Consider the following 18,297-nt stretch of genomic DNA (forward strand, 5'->3'; position numbering starts at 1 on the left):
AAATCAGGGAGTGTATTTTGTTCTCCCAATAGGGAAAATGCTCCTCACAATGCTTGGGAACAAACACCTTGACAAGCAAGCAGAGCACCATGCAAAGAGTTCTGACCCGGGAATTAGATGATCTGGGCTCAAATCTACCATCTCTGCTGCTTTTGAATTGCACGACTTTAGGCAAGTCACTTCTCTTTGGGCCTTGGTTCCCTCATCTGTTAAATGATAAGGTTAGACTGGATGACATCTGAAATCTGTTGTAGCTCAAATTTTATGATCCTACAACTCAAGCTAAGTGAGTTACTTATGAAAAGAGTCAGTTTAATGACCATTCTAGTTTTAAAAAAGAGAAAATATCACCTTATGGCAAAAATATATCAAAAAGGGAAAAAACTCTAAGTGAGGACTAGTCCCCTTCCTTTTTCATGAATACAATTAACATTCTGAAGGTTATTGCTCCCTTGTTTGAATGAGTAAGAATTCAATAACAAAATATCCTATTTCTAAAGGCCTGTTCTCATCTTACAAACAAAACCTTTGTCCACACAATTCTTTGTTTCCTTTGACAAAAGTAGGTACAGGGTGGCCAGATTTGTGCACTGTGATAGGATCATGGTACCTTAATAGCGAGGAGGGACCCTCAAGGTCAGATGATCCAACCCTTTCATTTTAGAAATCAGAAAGTTGAAGCCCAAGAAATGTGGCAAGGCAGCCAATTATCTTCGACAAAGCATGGCCCCTCCCTGGGGTCTTGCTTTTTCTAGTCATGGGCTAGGAGTGAGGAGATAGGAAATGTGCACAAATAGAGAATTAGCATCTAATGTAGTACCAATAGAGCATCTTTTCCAGATATAGTTAAGGGATGATCCTCTTCTCTTGTGTCCCTCCCACCTCTCACATAGAAAACAGGTACAGATAATGGAGAATCTGAGACCAGTAACAATCAATAAGGAGTCTACTGGGCAGAATACTGATTTGATCAGTTTAATGAACTGGGGGGAGGGGAAGGATAGAATGAAACAGTTTGAGCACTAGTCAGTTTTGGTACAAATCTATTAATTCAAAAATTTAGATCCAATTTATCAAAGAAAGATTCTAGACTAAGACCAAGAGATTCTCACATAGAGCTGAGGTAAAGTAGCTAAAATCCTACCCTTATCAATGCTTCAAATCTTCAAACACCAAGGGATTTCTTTCCACCTATAATTCAAAACACCACCAGAGGGAAGGGAAAAAACTCAACTTCTTGAGGAAGGTAGAATGAATTATAAGAAACCTTAAGCTATGAGAGAAAAAAATATACAGCACTAGATTTTTTAAAACTTTTCTGTTATAAACATGATCTTTAAAATAGGGCATAGAACTTGTAGTCAAATTATGAGTAACTGAAATGTATATATCTAAAATGGAAACTTAAATGCAGGAGGGGAACTACAGTTATCAGATATTTTATGAAAATTATATGACTTCAACTGAAAAGGTTCTTAAAAATGACATCACTCAATTCTCCCTTTTTATAAATGAAAAAATGGAGAATCAGAGAGGGGAAGTCACTTTCCCAGTGTAAAAAAGCAAGAGATTCAGAATTTGAACTCAGATCTCCTGACCCCAGAGCCAAGCATATTTCATTCAATAGCTCTGTTCTTGAAAAATTATGTGCGTATAAATAAAATATTTAAAAATTAAGAAAGCTTAGCACCTGAAAGGGCTATCTAGTCTAATATCTTGCTATCTAGGGCTATCCAGACTGTTTAAGTTCTTGTAGGTACAGTTCATTACACATAATCGGGCAAGTTATTTGGTTGGAAAGTTTTATGTTACAATGAGCCTAATCTGCTTCCCTGTAATTTCCAGCCCCATGCCCTTGCTCTGTCCTCTGGAACTATACAGGAAAAGCCTCATTTCTCTTCCATTTGATAGCCCTAAAGATAGATATTTGGTAGTAACTATTATGTTTTCACACAAGCTAAAACATACTTGGTTTCTTAACTGTTACTCATATGATAATGAATACTACTTAAAGACATCTTTAGTAATACTTAAAAACCATTCTCTGAATTATGTTTTATAAGCAAAATTTTAGCTTATTTTTTTTTAAAGTTAGAGTTTCAGGAAATTAAGCTCTTCCATGAAAATACTGAGCCCCACCCTTGAAGTTCTTACCTTCTTGTGGTGCTGGGATGACATATGCATTTAACTGAACTTCATTCTTGGGCAGGGTCATCTCCACGCTCTCACCTGCAGAAACTATCAACTCTTTTATACCTGAGAAGAAAGAATATAGCATAGAATTAGCAATGGAGCTAATGCAGATAAAGAGTATTTCTCTTTATTCTGTGGCCAAAGTCCAGAGTCTGTAAAGGAGAAGGCTATGTGACACCTTTCTTACCACCATTTAGTCTCTTTCTGGTTACCCAGCTTGCATCCAGGTTTCTATCTTCATTATCAGAATTTTCTAATTGTCATGATGTCCTTCCTCTTCCACTCTGCCAATTAAACCTTCACTTATTCTTGAAGGCACAGCCATAATAAACTCCTCTACAAAGATGAAGCCTTTATCACTATTCCAGTCTACACTTTCCCTTGAACTCTTATAGAAATGTCATAGTTCTCTATGGTTTTATATTCCTCTAGTTTTCTTATCTCCCTAATATCATAAGCACCTTGAAGTCTTCTTCCCACCCCTCCCCCAAATAACTACTAGGTATATGGGAGCAGTTTTATGCTCCTTTACTTGGCTGAGACCTAACACCAAACAAGTTTTGAGGAGTGATGACATTTTGTTTTCATGGTAAATATAAAGCATCTCATCTTACCTCCTATTTGCTTTGAGAAAAATAAAACATACTACTCTATACAGTAGTTTTAAGTCTCCTGAGTTTCAGAAGAGAGAAGAAAAGGTCATCAAAGTGGTTTCTGAGAGAACCCATCTTCTTCACTTAGAGGACAAAAAAAACTTTACTTAATATCATGCAACCTTAGACTTTCACTAAGGACTTCTTTGGGGTATGGGTTGGACTCACTGCCTTTTGAGGTTTACATTAAGAATTTCAGGTATTCTCCTTGAACATGAGTATCATTTCAGTACTAACTGATTCTGGGAAAACCCTGAAAACTTCAGGTTACATCACTACCAAAAGGGAGAGAGAAAGGGTAAGTAAGAGGAGGAAGAAGAGGAGGAGGAAAAGGAAGAAGGGAGAAAAAGGGAAGAAACACACACATATACAAACACTTCCATTTCATTGGCTCTGCTTTTCTCCCTTTACAAGCGTAAAGATCCAGAGAAAAGATCAGCTCAGTTTTCTCTATTAACCATTTCCTCTTAACACTTAAGACCAGCAACCCTTAAGAATAAACTCAATGTTGTTAAGGCAACGATCTATGTATAAAACTCTCTTCCTGATGGTTGCTTTAAAAATAAAGATGCTGTCAAAACCATAGAGACAAACATCTGACCTACTACCAGCCTTTTAGATGGCAAGTGGGTGCATGTATCCAACACTCTCTTCCCACCAGGCTCCGTCTGCTTGGTTCCTCTGAACATTACTGAATTTTACAAGAACCTGGTGCTTTTAAGTAGCAGGATAATATGCACAGTGGAATCTGGCTCATAGAGAGTGAATCTCATAAATTTCCACGTGCTGCAAGCTTGCTGAGCAAAAGGAGCAGGAGGCGCAGGTTATATTTGCTGGAGAGATGCTGACAGAGCTGATGTTTCTCCAGTCTGCAGCATTCAGAAATCAAGCCTTATTCTCGTCACCTTTTTCAAGCCTCTAAAAAGAACAATGCTCAGATTTCTCAGTTTTCTCATTCCAGGGGGTAAAGAAGCCCTGTGGCCTGTCTCACCTGGGGTTGATGCCACAGTGGTTGGGAAAGAAGTAGGGGTAGTCTGATGAGTAGGAATGTTATCATGATGGGACTGAATTGGTGGTAAAGAGGTAGTGGTGTGATTAATTCCAATTCTTCCTGGCAAAGAACTAGGAGTAGGAATCGAGTCCTCTGAGATTTCAGGCTGTACAGATGTATTGGTCAGCAAACTGAGATTCTCTGTTTTCCCTGTAGCTGTCAGGCTCAGGGTTAAGGGACTGGAAGAGGTAACCAGATCAGGGGTTACCAGCAGGTGAGAAAATTCCTTGTGAACCTAAAAGAAACACAAAGATTTACCACATAAAAAAGTAAAAACGATGTAGTTTTTGATTCTTAAAGCAACAGTTCAAATTTTGGTACCCTAGTACTATAAAAGCTCGTTTGTAAGAAGTATGCTTTACATCAGGAACACGTATTTCCAATTCCAAAGCTAAAAGGAGGATTTTCTGTTTTGATCATTTGGGGGTAATGGGGAAAGTACTACAAGGTAAGATATGGTGGATCAAGGTGAGATAGGGTGGCCCGAGGAATTGGGGGTGGGGAGAAAGCGTTTGCTTATGCAGAATTTTCTTGGAATTACAGAGAAAATCCATTAAAAACAAGCCAATGTAATAAAAAAAAGTTCAGATGTTATCATGGGTAAGTAAGTTTTCTTGATATTAATTCTATGCAGAACAGTCTAACAGAATTTTCAAATTAGGGGTTTGGGCTATATTCTCAACAACCCCTCCCCCAACTGAGAAGCAAAGTCAGCTCTAGCAATATGACTGCCATAATCCAAGATGACAAAAATAATTTCCTTTTTTTCATTGCAAAAATTCCTCCACTACTACCTATTTCCATTTCTAGTGAGAGTCTGAAGGAAACACACAGGATATTTAGACTAGTTTTATCTGTGCTGTCCATGTGGAGGACATATTTGGTGAAACACATGCTACTCTGGAAACATCTGTTTTATATTTAAAATGATTCACAAAAGAATTCAACATCCAATTCACTTTGACTTAAGATTCAATTGTATTAAAATAAAACAAAAACTTACCACTTTCTAATCAAAATCAAAACAGTAGAAAAGACAACAATTGTCTTCCTACACCCTGCCTCCAGCCTAAGGCATGTTACTGACACTGAGCCCACGCAGTGGCAAAGGCAGCAGGGTTTGGACAAAAACCCGAGATGACCCAGTTCTCCATGAGAATCAGTAACTGAGAAACACAGCAGGGCACAGCTTAACGTTGGTGGATAATGCAGTCTCTCTGCTCAATGTCTCCCTGGAGAGATGCACTTGATGGAAGGGTAGGGAAGTCATAATATGGCTTTCATACTTGCTCTTATTAATTAATGGGTGGTCAATGTTAAGGTCTTTTTTGCAGATACCACTCCATCTTTCTTTGCTACCCAATGTGAAGATGCCACATCTAAGTGAATACAAACCAGTATAGGCCTATCCTGCTGTTCTAAGGCCTATCTTCCATACAACACAACAGATAAATTCTGACTCATTTCATTAAGTATGCAAACCCCAGGTAAACAGATTAAGAACAAACTTCTTAGAATACCCAAGAATGAAGAGAGGGAAAGCTATAGGGAAAGCAGGAAAGAGATACTGGGTTTAAGGAAGAATAAAAAAGGGAGTTGAGGAAATAGCTGGATTAGTAAGAGTTTTTGGTGATAAAATGAGCAGTCCTATATAATTAAGGTATGAATATGGGGTAAAAGTAATCCAAAGCTAATTAATAAAGGTGAAGAACCAAGCAAAACTCACCTAAAGAGATTAAAAATTTATATGGAAAGAATAGAAAAAAAAAAAAGAAAAAGAAAAAAGAATGAAAACAAACTATTTTTTTGCCTGAGATCTTCAAAAGCTTGGTATTCTTCCCATTCAACACACCATTTTTGTCAAGGCTTAAGAGGAATTTTTCAAATATAACATGATAGACTATTTTTGAAGGTTGGTCCTTGATCAGTCTATACTTGGTAACAAACATGAGCTTGGTAGAGTGTCATTAATTTTTTCAGCTGCCAATTTCAGAGAAAGTTGAGAAAAAGAAAAAAAGAGAGTCAGAGACAGAAAGAGAGAAGGAAAGCTAGAGGGAGAATGTATATGAGCCGGTGCGGGTGACTCAGTTTTTGTGAGCAGTCAAGGACTGAAAATTCATTCTTTAATGGAAAGGATAGAAGAGAGATATTTGATTGCGATAGTTCAATTATTTTTTCACTTATTTGTCTTACAAGCAGCTACTGGCTTCAAAGAGAATGGAAATGATGTGCTTTTAAAATGAAGAGGCAGCAGTGATCATGGTAAATGAGAGAAAAGCACCAGATTTCTTGAAAGCCAAACTTTATATGAGGAAGATTTTTACTTTGGACCTTCGTTTCCTGAGCTCAAGAACAGCTATTCATCCTTTGCACAAAAGGTGATTATTTTTGCAGCAATCACCCAAGGGCTAAGTTACTTGTATTTGTACAAGATACCAGTTCTTAATCTGTACTACTTTATAGTCTACTTGCCAAAATTCTGGAAGAGGAAGTGAGGGGAGGCGCAAAACTTAAGGAAGGTAGATGGCTTTAAAATAACAGCCAGAGCTACAAATGGAGAAGAGAAAAATGCAATAGCTCTACAAATATTCCTTCCCATTTCTAGAATTACAGAATGCTCACCAAATCTGGTTTTTGGTATAGGAGAGATAACAAAATTCAACTGTTTTTAAAGTTATGTATATATATTTTTTATTAAAATTCAAGTTACATATTTTAAAAGAGATACATTCATTCAAAGGATTGAAAAACAAATTCCGACTATGCAGCACCTTTGTTATTCTGCCGATATTGCACAGATAAATAATGAAGATTTGTGTTAACTTTTTTTCTGCACTAGATACAGAGAACTGTAGAAATTGGCTCCATTTACTAGCTGGCTATCACTAATTAGCACTGCATAAAGTCTTTTCCTTTCCTTTTCATATTAAGTGTGGATTTGACCTCAAATACCCTCTTCTCAAAAGAAGTTATTCTCGAGATGACATTCTCAAGTGTTAGCCATTCTGCAAGCAACCTGTGACCTGATATATTAAATCTAATGCTTCATAGGCAAACTTGCAATAATAGCTCTAAGCATTTTCTTTATATTTGCTTTGGGGGTAAGAGATTTGCTCTTTTCCTAGGCTCTACAAAATGCTAAATGAAAGCTGAGTAGAGGAAGAAGAGGAATAAACCAAGACAAACCACAGCAAAAAACAAGACAAAGTAATCAAAGGGGAATGAGTCACTGTTTTAAAGCATATAACTGGGAAGAACAAATATTGAGAAGCAGATTAATCTCCACTGGTAGCATTTTCCTTTGCATACAGCCCTCAGTGGGTATTCATGGCAGAAAACGTTTGGCTAGGGTCCATATCCTGTTCCCCAGCCCTGCAGATCATGTCTCAATCTGCAGTATCAGGCGTGGCTTATTCAGATTGGAATAGAAGTTACCTCATCGAGAATGTAAATACATAAAAGATAGGGAGGAAGGGGTTGCTTAGGGAGAAAAAGAAACTGCAGCAACAGCAAGTGTTTTCAATCTGGCAGAAAACATTGCAGAAGCATAGATGGAGACTACCACCCACATCCTAGCACCTACCTGTGACCAAAAAACAACTAGGGCTGAATAATTAGCAGGAATTTTTTTTTTTTTGGGGGGGGGAGGGGGTTGTTTTTTTTTTTTTTATTTTTTCACACACACAAAAGCTTTGGGATGATAAGAACTATCTTTCCTCTTAGAAATCTTAGAAATGGGTCTTAGAAATCAAAATTATATAAGAGATTAAATCTCTTGGAAGGGGAAAGAAAAGAGGGAGGAATACAGAGGGGAATATAGATATAAAAACAAAATAAATCAATAAAACTTATTTGATTAAAAAGTGGTTCTCTTAGGTAAAATAATCCTTTTGGGAAGCAATAGTCAAGAAAAACTGGTTAGCTTTAGACACTATACAACTCCTTGATATAAGAATACTGTTCTCTACTATCAGCAACAGACAGGTATATATGCATGTCAGGGGTCAGACCACATTTCATAGATATTCCCAGTTTTTTCCTCAAAAGGTATTAATCTTTCTCTCTCCTTGTTCTTACCTTCGCAGAGCTGGGATTTGGACTCCCTAGAGCCCTGGAGTTATTTATTTCAGAATGCAGTATACTATCTGCTGAAGAGATGTTATCTTGGCCTGGAAGGATGTGTGATTCAGTCTCAAGAGTCTCTGGAATTTTCTGATTCTTCTGGTTGGTTTGATTTGACCCCCTCTCACTAGTGAATTCAGGTACTGTTTCTATAAATGACCTACTGCCAACATCCCTGGAAAGGTCTCTTTGCTGAGGTTTCTTTTTGGAACTCGGCTGGCCACTAGGAGAGGATGATTTCTCTAAAAGTGGCTCATAACTGGATGATCTCCGGATCCTCTGTAGTGTTCTGCTCCACTCCAGGCCTAGAAGATGCACTGTATCTGTTTCAGGTAGGAAATTCAAATTTTCTGCAGTTTGCACTTTACGTAAATACACCAATATGGAGTGAGAAGTGTCTGTCCTGGAGACTTGGCAGCTTTGGGGATCACTGCAGTTCACCTTCATGCACAGATTTTCCAACCACCAAAAGACATGGCAATTATGATCCTGGCAGCAGGCAGCCCAACATGATTGTAGAGAATGAGCTCCCTCCAGAAGTTTGAGGTGATTTTCTCCCCAAGACCGCAAGCTGACCCCAAATTGAGTGTTCCCCAGATGGCACCCATTCCCACTGGCATCTGAGAACAAAGAACAAGCACATTTTGAAACAATATAAAAACAGAAACTACTGCTCAGTAGAGAGCTGTGAACATCAACAATCTTTAAGTCTATTTTGAAGACTAATTTTTTAAGAGGGTAAACAAGCTGTATAGGGCATAGAGTGGAAGAATGGGAAAGGGGATGTTTTAGTTCTGAAGAAATTATTTGAAATCTTTCTACCCATTCACTGAGGGTTCCCCTCTTCCTCGTTAGGCCATTCTAAATATTTTTGATGAATCATGAAAAATCTTAACAAGGCATAATAAGGACCTATATTTGACTAGTACTTATATAAGCTGCAAAAAGATCAGTGAGCTAAGTAAACATAGTCTTTTGATAGTGACAGCATAAAACATTATTTTAAGTAGTTGTTCTGGCTCTTTGTCCCCTCAACTTTTCCACAGTTTTTCTAACCTGTCATTTGAATTGCTGTGGTGATCATATTCCTTGCTATCTCAATGAGTGTAGGAGGGACTGGAAGGAGGCAGAGAATTTGGAATTCAAAATTTTGAAAGGATGAGCACCAAAAATAAATAAATAAATTAGTAAAAGGAAATACTCTTTTGTTTTGCAAAATCATCACTGTGAACAAGTTCTTCAAAGAATTCAACATGTCTCTGACATGTCAGAAGAAGGATTCTGCCAAAATGACTCGCTCGATCAGAGACTAAGGAATGGAGTTAAGTACTGGAAAGGTAATGTGGCATAATGGATAGAGTGGCCTTCATATACCAGCAATGTGACCCTTGCAGCTTAAAAGCTGTTGTGACCCTATGTAGTTCTCTTAAGACAATAAGATGTCTCAAAAGAAGAGGAAGTTTCTCCCAAGATTTCTACCAACAGCTAAGTTACAAAGGCCATCAAAACCAAACCAAATTATCCTAATGTTTTACAGTTAACTCAAATGTTTGAGTCTCAAGCTCTGGCTTATTCTTAGACTGCTGAATTGACAAGTACCAATTCTTTGAAGAGGTGCCTGATTCTTACTGCTGTGGGGAATGCGCATTCAATTCACATTTCTTGATAAAGATAAACTACCAGTTGGGACCAGCTTCACTGAGGAAAGCAAGGGCTCCACAAACATCAAGAGTTTGATGCAATTTCTCAATTTCTATTGAAAAACTACTAAATGGAAAATTTTCTTGTTCTGAACCTAAAACACCTCCGCAAAAAGAAAATTTCTATACATATTGAAGAACACAGAGATTCTCTATGATCTGTGAATCTACACTTGTTTTTTAAAGTATATAACAAAAATAAATACTATATAACAAATTCCATGGTACTTTCAAAACTATCCTGTCTGTACTTTCTTCTGAACTTTCTTCTATTTTCTTTTATATATTTTTAAAAGTAACAATGGCCCTTTTTGGGGCGGGAGGAAGAGAAGGGAGGAATCACCATTATCAAACTTCACTCCCAATTAAAAATTGAAGGAAAAAACCCAATAACTTAATAACAAGCAGTTAAAAAAAAAAAATCCAAAAACCAAAACTAATCCACGTAGTGCTCGTGTTCAAATATGTATATCTTTGCATTTTGTGTCTATCACTTCTCTTATGAGATGGGTAATATACTTCAACATAGGTTCTCAGGAGATACTGCATTGTAGAGTTCTCAAGCCTTTATAATGTTGGCATTCTTATATAAATTGTACCGGTTCTTCTCACTTTGCTCTGCATCTATCTTCCCAGTATTCTCTGAAACTTGACTCTATATCAAATTCTTAGGGCACTAATATTATCCTGTCAAATCTACATACCACAATCCATTCAGCCATTTCCCAATTGTCTCAGAGGCAACCTAAAACACATTCTTAGATTCTATTTCTTTGCTTCCCCACCTCCCTCTTTTAGTTCCCCCTTTGATGAGTAGCAGGTTTGTTTTGCTTGTAACCATTCCCATTCTGGTATTATCTTTCCTTGTAAACCCTACCCTTACCCTGCTGAGCTGGATATAATTCTATACCAAATAATTCATATGTGTGTTTATATTTATGAACATTTCTGACTTTTTCAGGTAAAAATCAAGTTCATTTTTACCTGTCCACCCAATAACAAGAACACCAAGTTACATACTCTTCCTCTTTTCTAAGCTAATATACTCCTTTCCTCTATAAGAACCCTTAGAGAAGAACCAATCTACCTGCAGGATCCCTGTTTTTCTTTTTTAACTTCTTCAATCCCCTTTGAGGACATTAAGGTCCAGAAGGTATACTGGTTTCCTCTCTCTCTCTATTAGAGAAATTATTAACCTTTTTAAATTTTATAGACCTCTTTGACAATATAGTGAAATTTTAACTTACTTGAACCAATACTCAGAATGCCTTTTAATGCAAAAATAAAACATATGGGATTATAAAGGAAACCTAACTACATTGAAATGCAATTATCTAAATTAAATTTTAAAAAGTTCATAGACCCAAGCTAAGAATCCTTGTTCTTATTAAAGTATGAGACTATATTATTATACAACTCCTTCCAATTTTGCAAATAAATTCTTAAAAACCCTTTCTTTGGGTTTTAATGTTTGAATTTCATAAGTTCCTATTTAGCTCTGTTTTTATCATCACATTTGAAAGTGCACCAATCCATTAAAGGAATATTGTTGCCCCTGTAAGATTTTGCAAGGTCTAAATTACTTCTGAGAGTAAGCTTATCTCTTTTCCCTTTTTGGAATGTCATATTTCAAGATTTTCCCTTATTTATAATAGACGGTATAGGTTATGTGAGATTTGACAATGGTTTCTTGATACTTTAGTGCTTCTTAGACAGTTGCAGTATTTAATTTTTTATTATTATTATTATTTTTTTCTGACATCAAAGCTTTGGATTTTGGCTGACTTTTCTTTTTGGGATTTGGGGCAATAATCAGTAAAGTCTATATCTTTACAATTTCCCTCTGGTTCTAAAAGATCTAATTATGATTTACTGAAATAAAAATTTGGGGAAAAAAATCATGGTTTTCAGAGAGTCTAATGATTTTTAAATCACTTAAATACTTGACTTTCAATTTTACGTTTTTATCACATTTTTTAAATTTTATTTTTATTTTCAGTTCCAAGTTTTTTTTCCCCCTCCATTCCTTTCCTTACCCATAGAGAAGGTAAGGAATACAATACCCACTATACATATACTTTGAAACTATCAGGTCTCTATCTGGATTGGGAAAGCATTTTACATCACGAATGCTTTGTGATCACTGTATTGATCAAAGTTACTGAGTCGTTCTGATGGATCAGGCCATCCTCAGCAATGAGATCAACCAAATCATTTCCAATGGAGCAGTAATGAACTGAGCTAGTTATGCCCAGAAAAATAACTCTGGGAGATGACTAAAAACCATTACATTAAATTCCCAATCCCTATATTTATGCACACATGCATTTTTGATTTCCTTCACAAGCTAACTGTACAATAATTCAGAGTCTGATTCTTTTTGTACAGCAAAATAATGTTTTGGTCATGTATACTTATTGTGTATCTAAGTTATATTTTAATATATTTAACATCTACTGGTCATCCTGCCATCTAGGGGAGGGGGTGGGGGGGGGTAAGAGGTGAAAAATTGGAACAAGAGGTTTGGCAATTGTTAATGCTGTAAAGTTACCCATGTATAAATCCTGTAAATAAAAGGCTATTAAATAAAAAAAAAAAAAAAAAAAAAAGAATCTTAAAAAAAAACAACAACAACAAAAAAAAACAAAGTTAATGAGTCTTTTATAAATGATAATCTTTACAAAATTGCCATTACTATGTAAACTGTTCTCCTGGTTCTGTTCACTTCACTTTGCATCACTTCATGCAAGTCTTCCCAAGTTTTTCTGAAACTATCCTCTTTATTATTTCTTATAGCAAAATATATTCCATTTAAGTTCAAGTGCAATAACTTGTTCTGCCGCTCCCCAATTTATGGGCAACTCCTTAGTTTCCTATTTTGTGCCATCACAAAAAGAGCTGTTTTAAGTATTTTTGTACTTATGGATCTTCTTTTTCCTTTGCTCTTCTTGGGAGTATTACCAAGTCAAAGGATATATACAGATTTAAGGAACAGCTTCAAATTTCAAAACCATCCACATGGTTTGGGAAGAGAATATAAGCTATCCACTAGATCTGAGGGGAGATCAGAGCAACTGCCATTTTGTCTCAGGCACCATCTGGAAAAACTGAGGACCCGTGTCTCCATCTCAAGTCTCAAACAGTTTACTATTAATTAAAAAATTTGGGGGTTCCAAGAAAACAAATTTGAATATTGGAAAATTTCTTTTTTTATATAATAACTTTTTATTTCCAAAATACAAAGATAGTTTTCAACTTCACCCTTGCAAAACCTTGTTTCAAATTTTTCTCCCTTCCTTCTCCCCAACCTCTCTACCCTAGAAAGCAAGTAATCCAATATAGATTTAAATATGTGCAATTCTTCTAAACATATTTCCACATTTATCATGCTGCACAAGAAAAATCAGATCAAAAAGAAAAAAATGAGAAAGAAAAAACAAGCAAACAACAACAAAAAAAGTGAAAATACTGTTTTGATCCACATTCAGTTCCCATAGACCTCTTTCTGGGTGGCTCTCTCCATTACAAGTCTCTTGGAATTCACCTGAATCATCTCATTGTTGAAAAGAGCCACGTCTATCAGAATTGATCATTATATAATCTTGTGTTGCCATGTATAATCTCCTGGTTCTGCTCATTTCACTTGACATCAGTTCATGTAAATCTCTCCAAGCATCTCTGAAATCATCCTGCTGGTCATTTCTTACAGAATAATAATATTCCATAATATTCATATACCACAATTTATTCAGCCATTCTCCAATTGATGGGCATCCACTCAGTTTCCACTACAAAGAGGGCTGCCACAAACACTTTTGCACATGTGGGTCCCTTTTCCTCCTTTAAGATCTCCTTCAGATATAAACCCAGTAGAAACACTGCTGAGTCAAAGGGCATGTATAGTTTGGTAGCCCTTTGGACATAGTTCCAAGTTGCTCTCCAGAATGGTGGATCAGTTCATAACTCCACTAACAATGTACTGGTATCTCAATTTTCCCACATCCTCTATGAATGTTGGGAAGTTTCAAATTGGAAGCCTACACTTTGAAAAAAAAAAAAAAAAAAAAAAAAAAAAGGTATTCAAAAGGTTTCTCCCAAAGACACAACTTTAAATTTGTGTGAGTTTAAATTGGGAATCCGATTCTAAATTGTATGAAAAATCATTAACTGGTGTATGCTAAAATTGTTATCTGGGTATAAGATCTTAGAAATATGTGTACATTAGTCCTTACTATTGAAGTACTGCTACTGGAAATTTAAATCTGCATTTGATTTAATTTTAAGCTAAAAAGTGGATATTAAACAAAGTGCTTGATAACTTACTCAAAGAGAGCACGTTTGTATCTCCTCTAATTAGATGAAATATATTTAAGATGTTATATTGCTTTCTAAATTGTATATAGTACAATTTCTGAAAATTGTATGTTATGTTTAAAAATTCTGGGAATCCAACTGAACATGTAGTATGAGTTTTGTGAAATCTCACCCAAAATTATTTAGCTAGAGGTTATGTTCTGAATTTTAAGATCGTCTTTTAAAATAATGTTTAAAATAATCTTGTTTTCACTCTTGAACAAAGACAGAGGTCGAAGAGATAGAAGGGAAAAGTATAAAATTCCCTAATCCAGGTGAAAAAGTTTCAAAATCTCTTTACCTTTAAATTTCTGAAAATTTTTGATTAGGATTTTTGGGAGTCAATCTGGAATTGAGGATTGAAAATTGTACACTAATTATTTGCATAATTTCATGGTTTTATTTTAGATCATTAAGTCTTACAATATGAAGACATAATTTACATTTTCCTCCTCACTGAGTGGGCAGGGAAATGACCGATCCTTAACCTTGGCCTGAGTCCTTGCCCCACTACAATGGTTGGGGGAAGTGGAAACCCACTCACTAGTGTTCAGCACCTCTTTCCCTTCTCCAACCCCCACCCCCATTTAATGAAAGGTCTTCATTGATTGCTTCCATTATTTACAGGAATAGCTCTCATCTCAAGTCTAGTTATTTATCTTAGAGTAAAATTGTCTGTAAAATTATCTACTTAGATAAGATCCTATATCAAGAATTCTACTGCTTAGTAATACAAAGAAACTTCTAAGAAAAGTTTGTTAGATATTTTTATTTCATTAATTCCAAGCGCTCTGAAAACAGTATTTCAAAACGCATTATTTCTACCATGGTTTCCATCTGTCTTCAGCAAATTATTTAACATTTATTTAGCATCATGGTCTCACTGTTTGATAACCAATATGATCAGTAGCTTTCTTAAAATGCCTAAAAAAATTTTTTACCTGACAGTTGCGGTTGTGCCCTGCATCTAGTTTTGGTTGTGCACCCTTTGCACAGCACTGGGGAAATGAAATCCCCTCTCTTCATCTGTACATGAAAAGAAGGCATGGCATAAGAATGCCTGCAATCATATCAGCCTTAATTACAATGATTTGTAAGATTTCTTTTTAGATCTGAGGCCTCTCATGTAGGACCTGGTAATCTGAGGAAATTTGTTGGGAATTATAACTAATATATTTTTTTATTTTTTATTTAATAACTTTTTATTGACAGAACCCATACCAGGATAATTTTTTTACATTATCCCTTGCATTCACTTCTGTTCCGATTTTCCCCCTCTCTCCCTCCACCCCGTCCCCAAGATGGCAAGCAGTGTGGGGAGCCGGCACTAATCTACAGCCACATAAGGCCAACCTTGAATAGGTTGAATCTCCTAATCACATTATACCAAAGACTTCCTGAATAGGAATCTCCTAATCACATCCTAACTTTGAATAGGCAGATATCTAGGCATCCCCTAATCACATCATAGAGCTTCCTGCCACCAGAAACATCTGAGCAGCTCATCCTTGGGCGGGATACCAACCCTTTGTCTAGGACCCCCACCCTGTACTGTGTTTGAACAACCCTGCCTTCTTTTCTACTGCTATATATATCTGTACTACTGCACCCATTAAAATGAGGCTTGATCAGATGGATTTGTCTTGCCTCCATTTTGCGTGTCCCCTCTCTCTTGCCCTTATCTCTTTTCTTCCAGGGTCCACACACTATGCCTTGCGGGCCGAGGCAAAGCAGTCCTATACATGTTAAATAGGTTACAGTATATCCTAGATACAATATATGTGTGCAGAACTGAACAGTTCTCTTGTTGCACAAGGGAGAATTGGATTCAGAAGGTATAAATAACCCGGGAAGAAAAACAAAAATGCAAGCAATTTACATTCATTTCCCAGTGTTCTTTCTTTGGGTGTAGCTACTTCTGTCCATCCTTGATCAATTGAAACTGAGTTAGATCTTCTTTGTCGAAGAAATCCACTTCCATCAGAATACATCCTCATACAGTATCGTTGTTAATATTATTTTTTAAAGTTTGAATCCAGATATGGATGATGGACCAATAAGTCAGAAAACCCACCATGTCAGAGAAATGCCACAGAACTTCAGAAAGTAAAGATTTGTTTGTTTGCATCTGGGTAAAAAGGAGTTTGAAGAATGGCCTTTTGAGCTCCATTCAAGATCAGACTCTTCTATCTTGATTTCCCAATTGTGTTCCTTTCTATAGGAATGATTCCCCCCTACTCCCAAGTTTGGCAATGTGGTGGGTTTGTTATGACATGTGTTCATTTGTGATTTGTACCCGAAGTCAAATAGAGCAAAGGATGCTCTGACCTGTTATAATCAAATTCCTAATTTTTGTCTCTCACAGCTAATTTCTATATTCAGAGCAAGGGGTTAGCTTAAAAGCCATGAATAAAATACAAGTATGTAAGAGGAGCTTGCTGTTTTCTTATCTGAAAACATAACATCATTAGGTGAATGACTATTTTCCATTTTGAGATAGGTAAACATTTGGCCTAATCATCTGCCTGTTACTAGAGATATATCTTACTAGAAATACATTTGCCCTAAGGTCTTTACATCTCTCAAAACTAAGAACATTTAGCAATCGATGCAACCATTTGTGAGATCCAGCTGCTATTCTCATACTGTACGACTTAAGAGTAGAGAATTTTAGTGCAAACTAAAAACTCTCCTTAGGAGATGTAACTTATAATAGAAATTTTTGCTGTATCAATGTGGAAGTCAATCTTAAGCCAATGTGGCAGTAACATAACAACATATACTATGTCTTTTTATAAACAACTTATTTGATACGCATAGACCAAACCAATGTAGCCATAAAAAAGGCGGTGGCCAAGCTATTTTGGCGTCTTCCAGTCCATCCAAACAGACCTTGGCAAAGAGGGGATATATTCTTCCCCACTCTGGGTAGTTTTAAACATCCTCAAACCAGCTTCTAATCCCAGAGACAAACCAGTGGAAACTTCTCTTAGGTCTTCACCGGGCTACAAAGAATGCCCTTCAGTCTCCTGTGAAATCTACTCTCACTGGTCACAAGCTAGGAGAAACTATTAGGCCGGATTATCAGGCATGTCCAACATCTGATTCCTGAAAGTGCCATTAAACCCCCTTCTTCAAAAGACGAATACTTGTCTAGGAAAAGATTGGCAGAGATTTTACACATTTGCCACATGGGAGAGGTTTGGGTTGATCTCTGTCTTAATGTCCTGCTTCTTGACAGGTAATTGTTAAATCAAGCTCCATAACCACTGAATAAACTAAGACCTGATAAAGAGGTGGGATCCTCCTTTCTGAAAACTGGCGGGTTAAATCCTAAAAGGGATTTAGCACCTAAAAAAGTTAGCTATAAAGAGAAAGACACTCCTCTCATCCCCCCACTATGTCTCATGGTAACTTTCTCCTTTATTTATATATATATATATATATATATATATATCTCGTACTCTTGAAGGAGGCTAAATCTCTTTTAGGATTTAACCTTTAAGGGCATATTCCCACCTCATGGAGTATTCCTTTTCTCCTGGTTAATTGTGAGTTTCAAAAGAGAACTTGTCCTTCCCACTGTTAATTGTTAAAACCCTTTTCCTTGCTAACTGTAGCTCTCCCAATTCTATTTCATACTTACCATTCCTGGTGTCTTCATTTTGCTTGAACCTCTTCTTCTAAATAAGCCTACCTTTTGCCAAAAAGAATAGCCATCATGAATTTTTTTTTTTTTTTTGGTGAATTCTTTACAAGACCAAACCCCAATATATTTGGTGCTTACATTAATCTCAACACTTGATGCTATATCTCAAACACATCATTTGGAACTAGAAATTGTTCTAAATCACATCACAGGGATCCCATTTCATGGACAAAATTTCTTTTATAAGCTACTTCTTCCATAGTTTTTATTAAATTTTTCACCTGATTACTTCATTTCTCCTGTTTACTTATGTAGTGAAAAATCCACATTTTCTTTTGAATAGTTGCTCAAGTTTTAATGGAGTTACTATCTGTCTTTTGGAAATCTAGAAATTTGCAGTAATTTTTTATATTGGCTAGTATATTTTTAGATTTATTCATCAAGCCAGCTTTGATTCCTAAATTGAGGCTTTGTGCCAGAGCCAAGCTCTAGTATCTTCCAAGTTTGGGGAGGGGTAGTTGGCCTTGCTTGATTTTGCCCTGATTTCCTTGGATTCTTGAATTAGACTCCACGTAA

General features: G+C 36.3%; 1 protein-coding gene across 4 annotated transcripts in view; it reads right to left on the reverse strand.

The window, feature by feature from the left end:
- The window catches only part of KIAA0319L (KIAA0319 like), a 93,376-nt gene that overhangs the window by 47,274 nt on the left and 27,805 nt on the right, over positions 1 to 18,297 (reverse strand). For 3 of the 4 annotated variants that reach the window (XM_031962120.1, XM_031962121.1, XM_031962123.1), the window contains 3 exons: positions 7,975 to 8,639; positions 3,838 to 4,132; positions 2,155 to 2,256 (listed from right to left, as the gene is read on the reverse strand). In XM_031962120.1, the coding sequence (XP_031817980.1) occupies positions 2,155 to 2,256; positions 3,838 to 4,132; positions 7,975 to 8,639 (1,062 nt within the window). Of the gene's footprint in view, positions 1 to 2,154; positions 2,257 to 3,837; positions 4,133 to 7,974; positions 8,640 to 17,718; positions 17,735 to 18,297 lie in introns of those variants that run through there. The other variant, XM_031962124.1, reaches the window with a different exon arrangement.

Source organism: Sarcophilus harrisii, chromosome 3 (assembly GCF_902635505.1).
Source record: "Sarcophilus harrisii chromosome 3, mSarHar1.11, whole genome shotgun sequence".
Classification (NCBI taxonomy): Eukaryota; Metazoa; Chordata; class Mammalia; order Dasyuromorphia; family Dasyuridae; genus Sarcophilus; species Sarcophilus harrisii.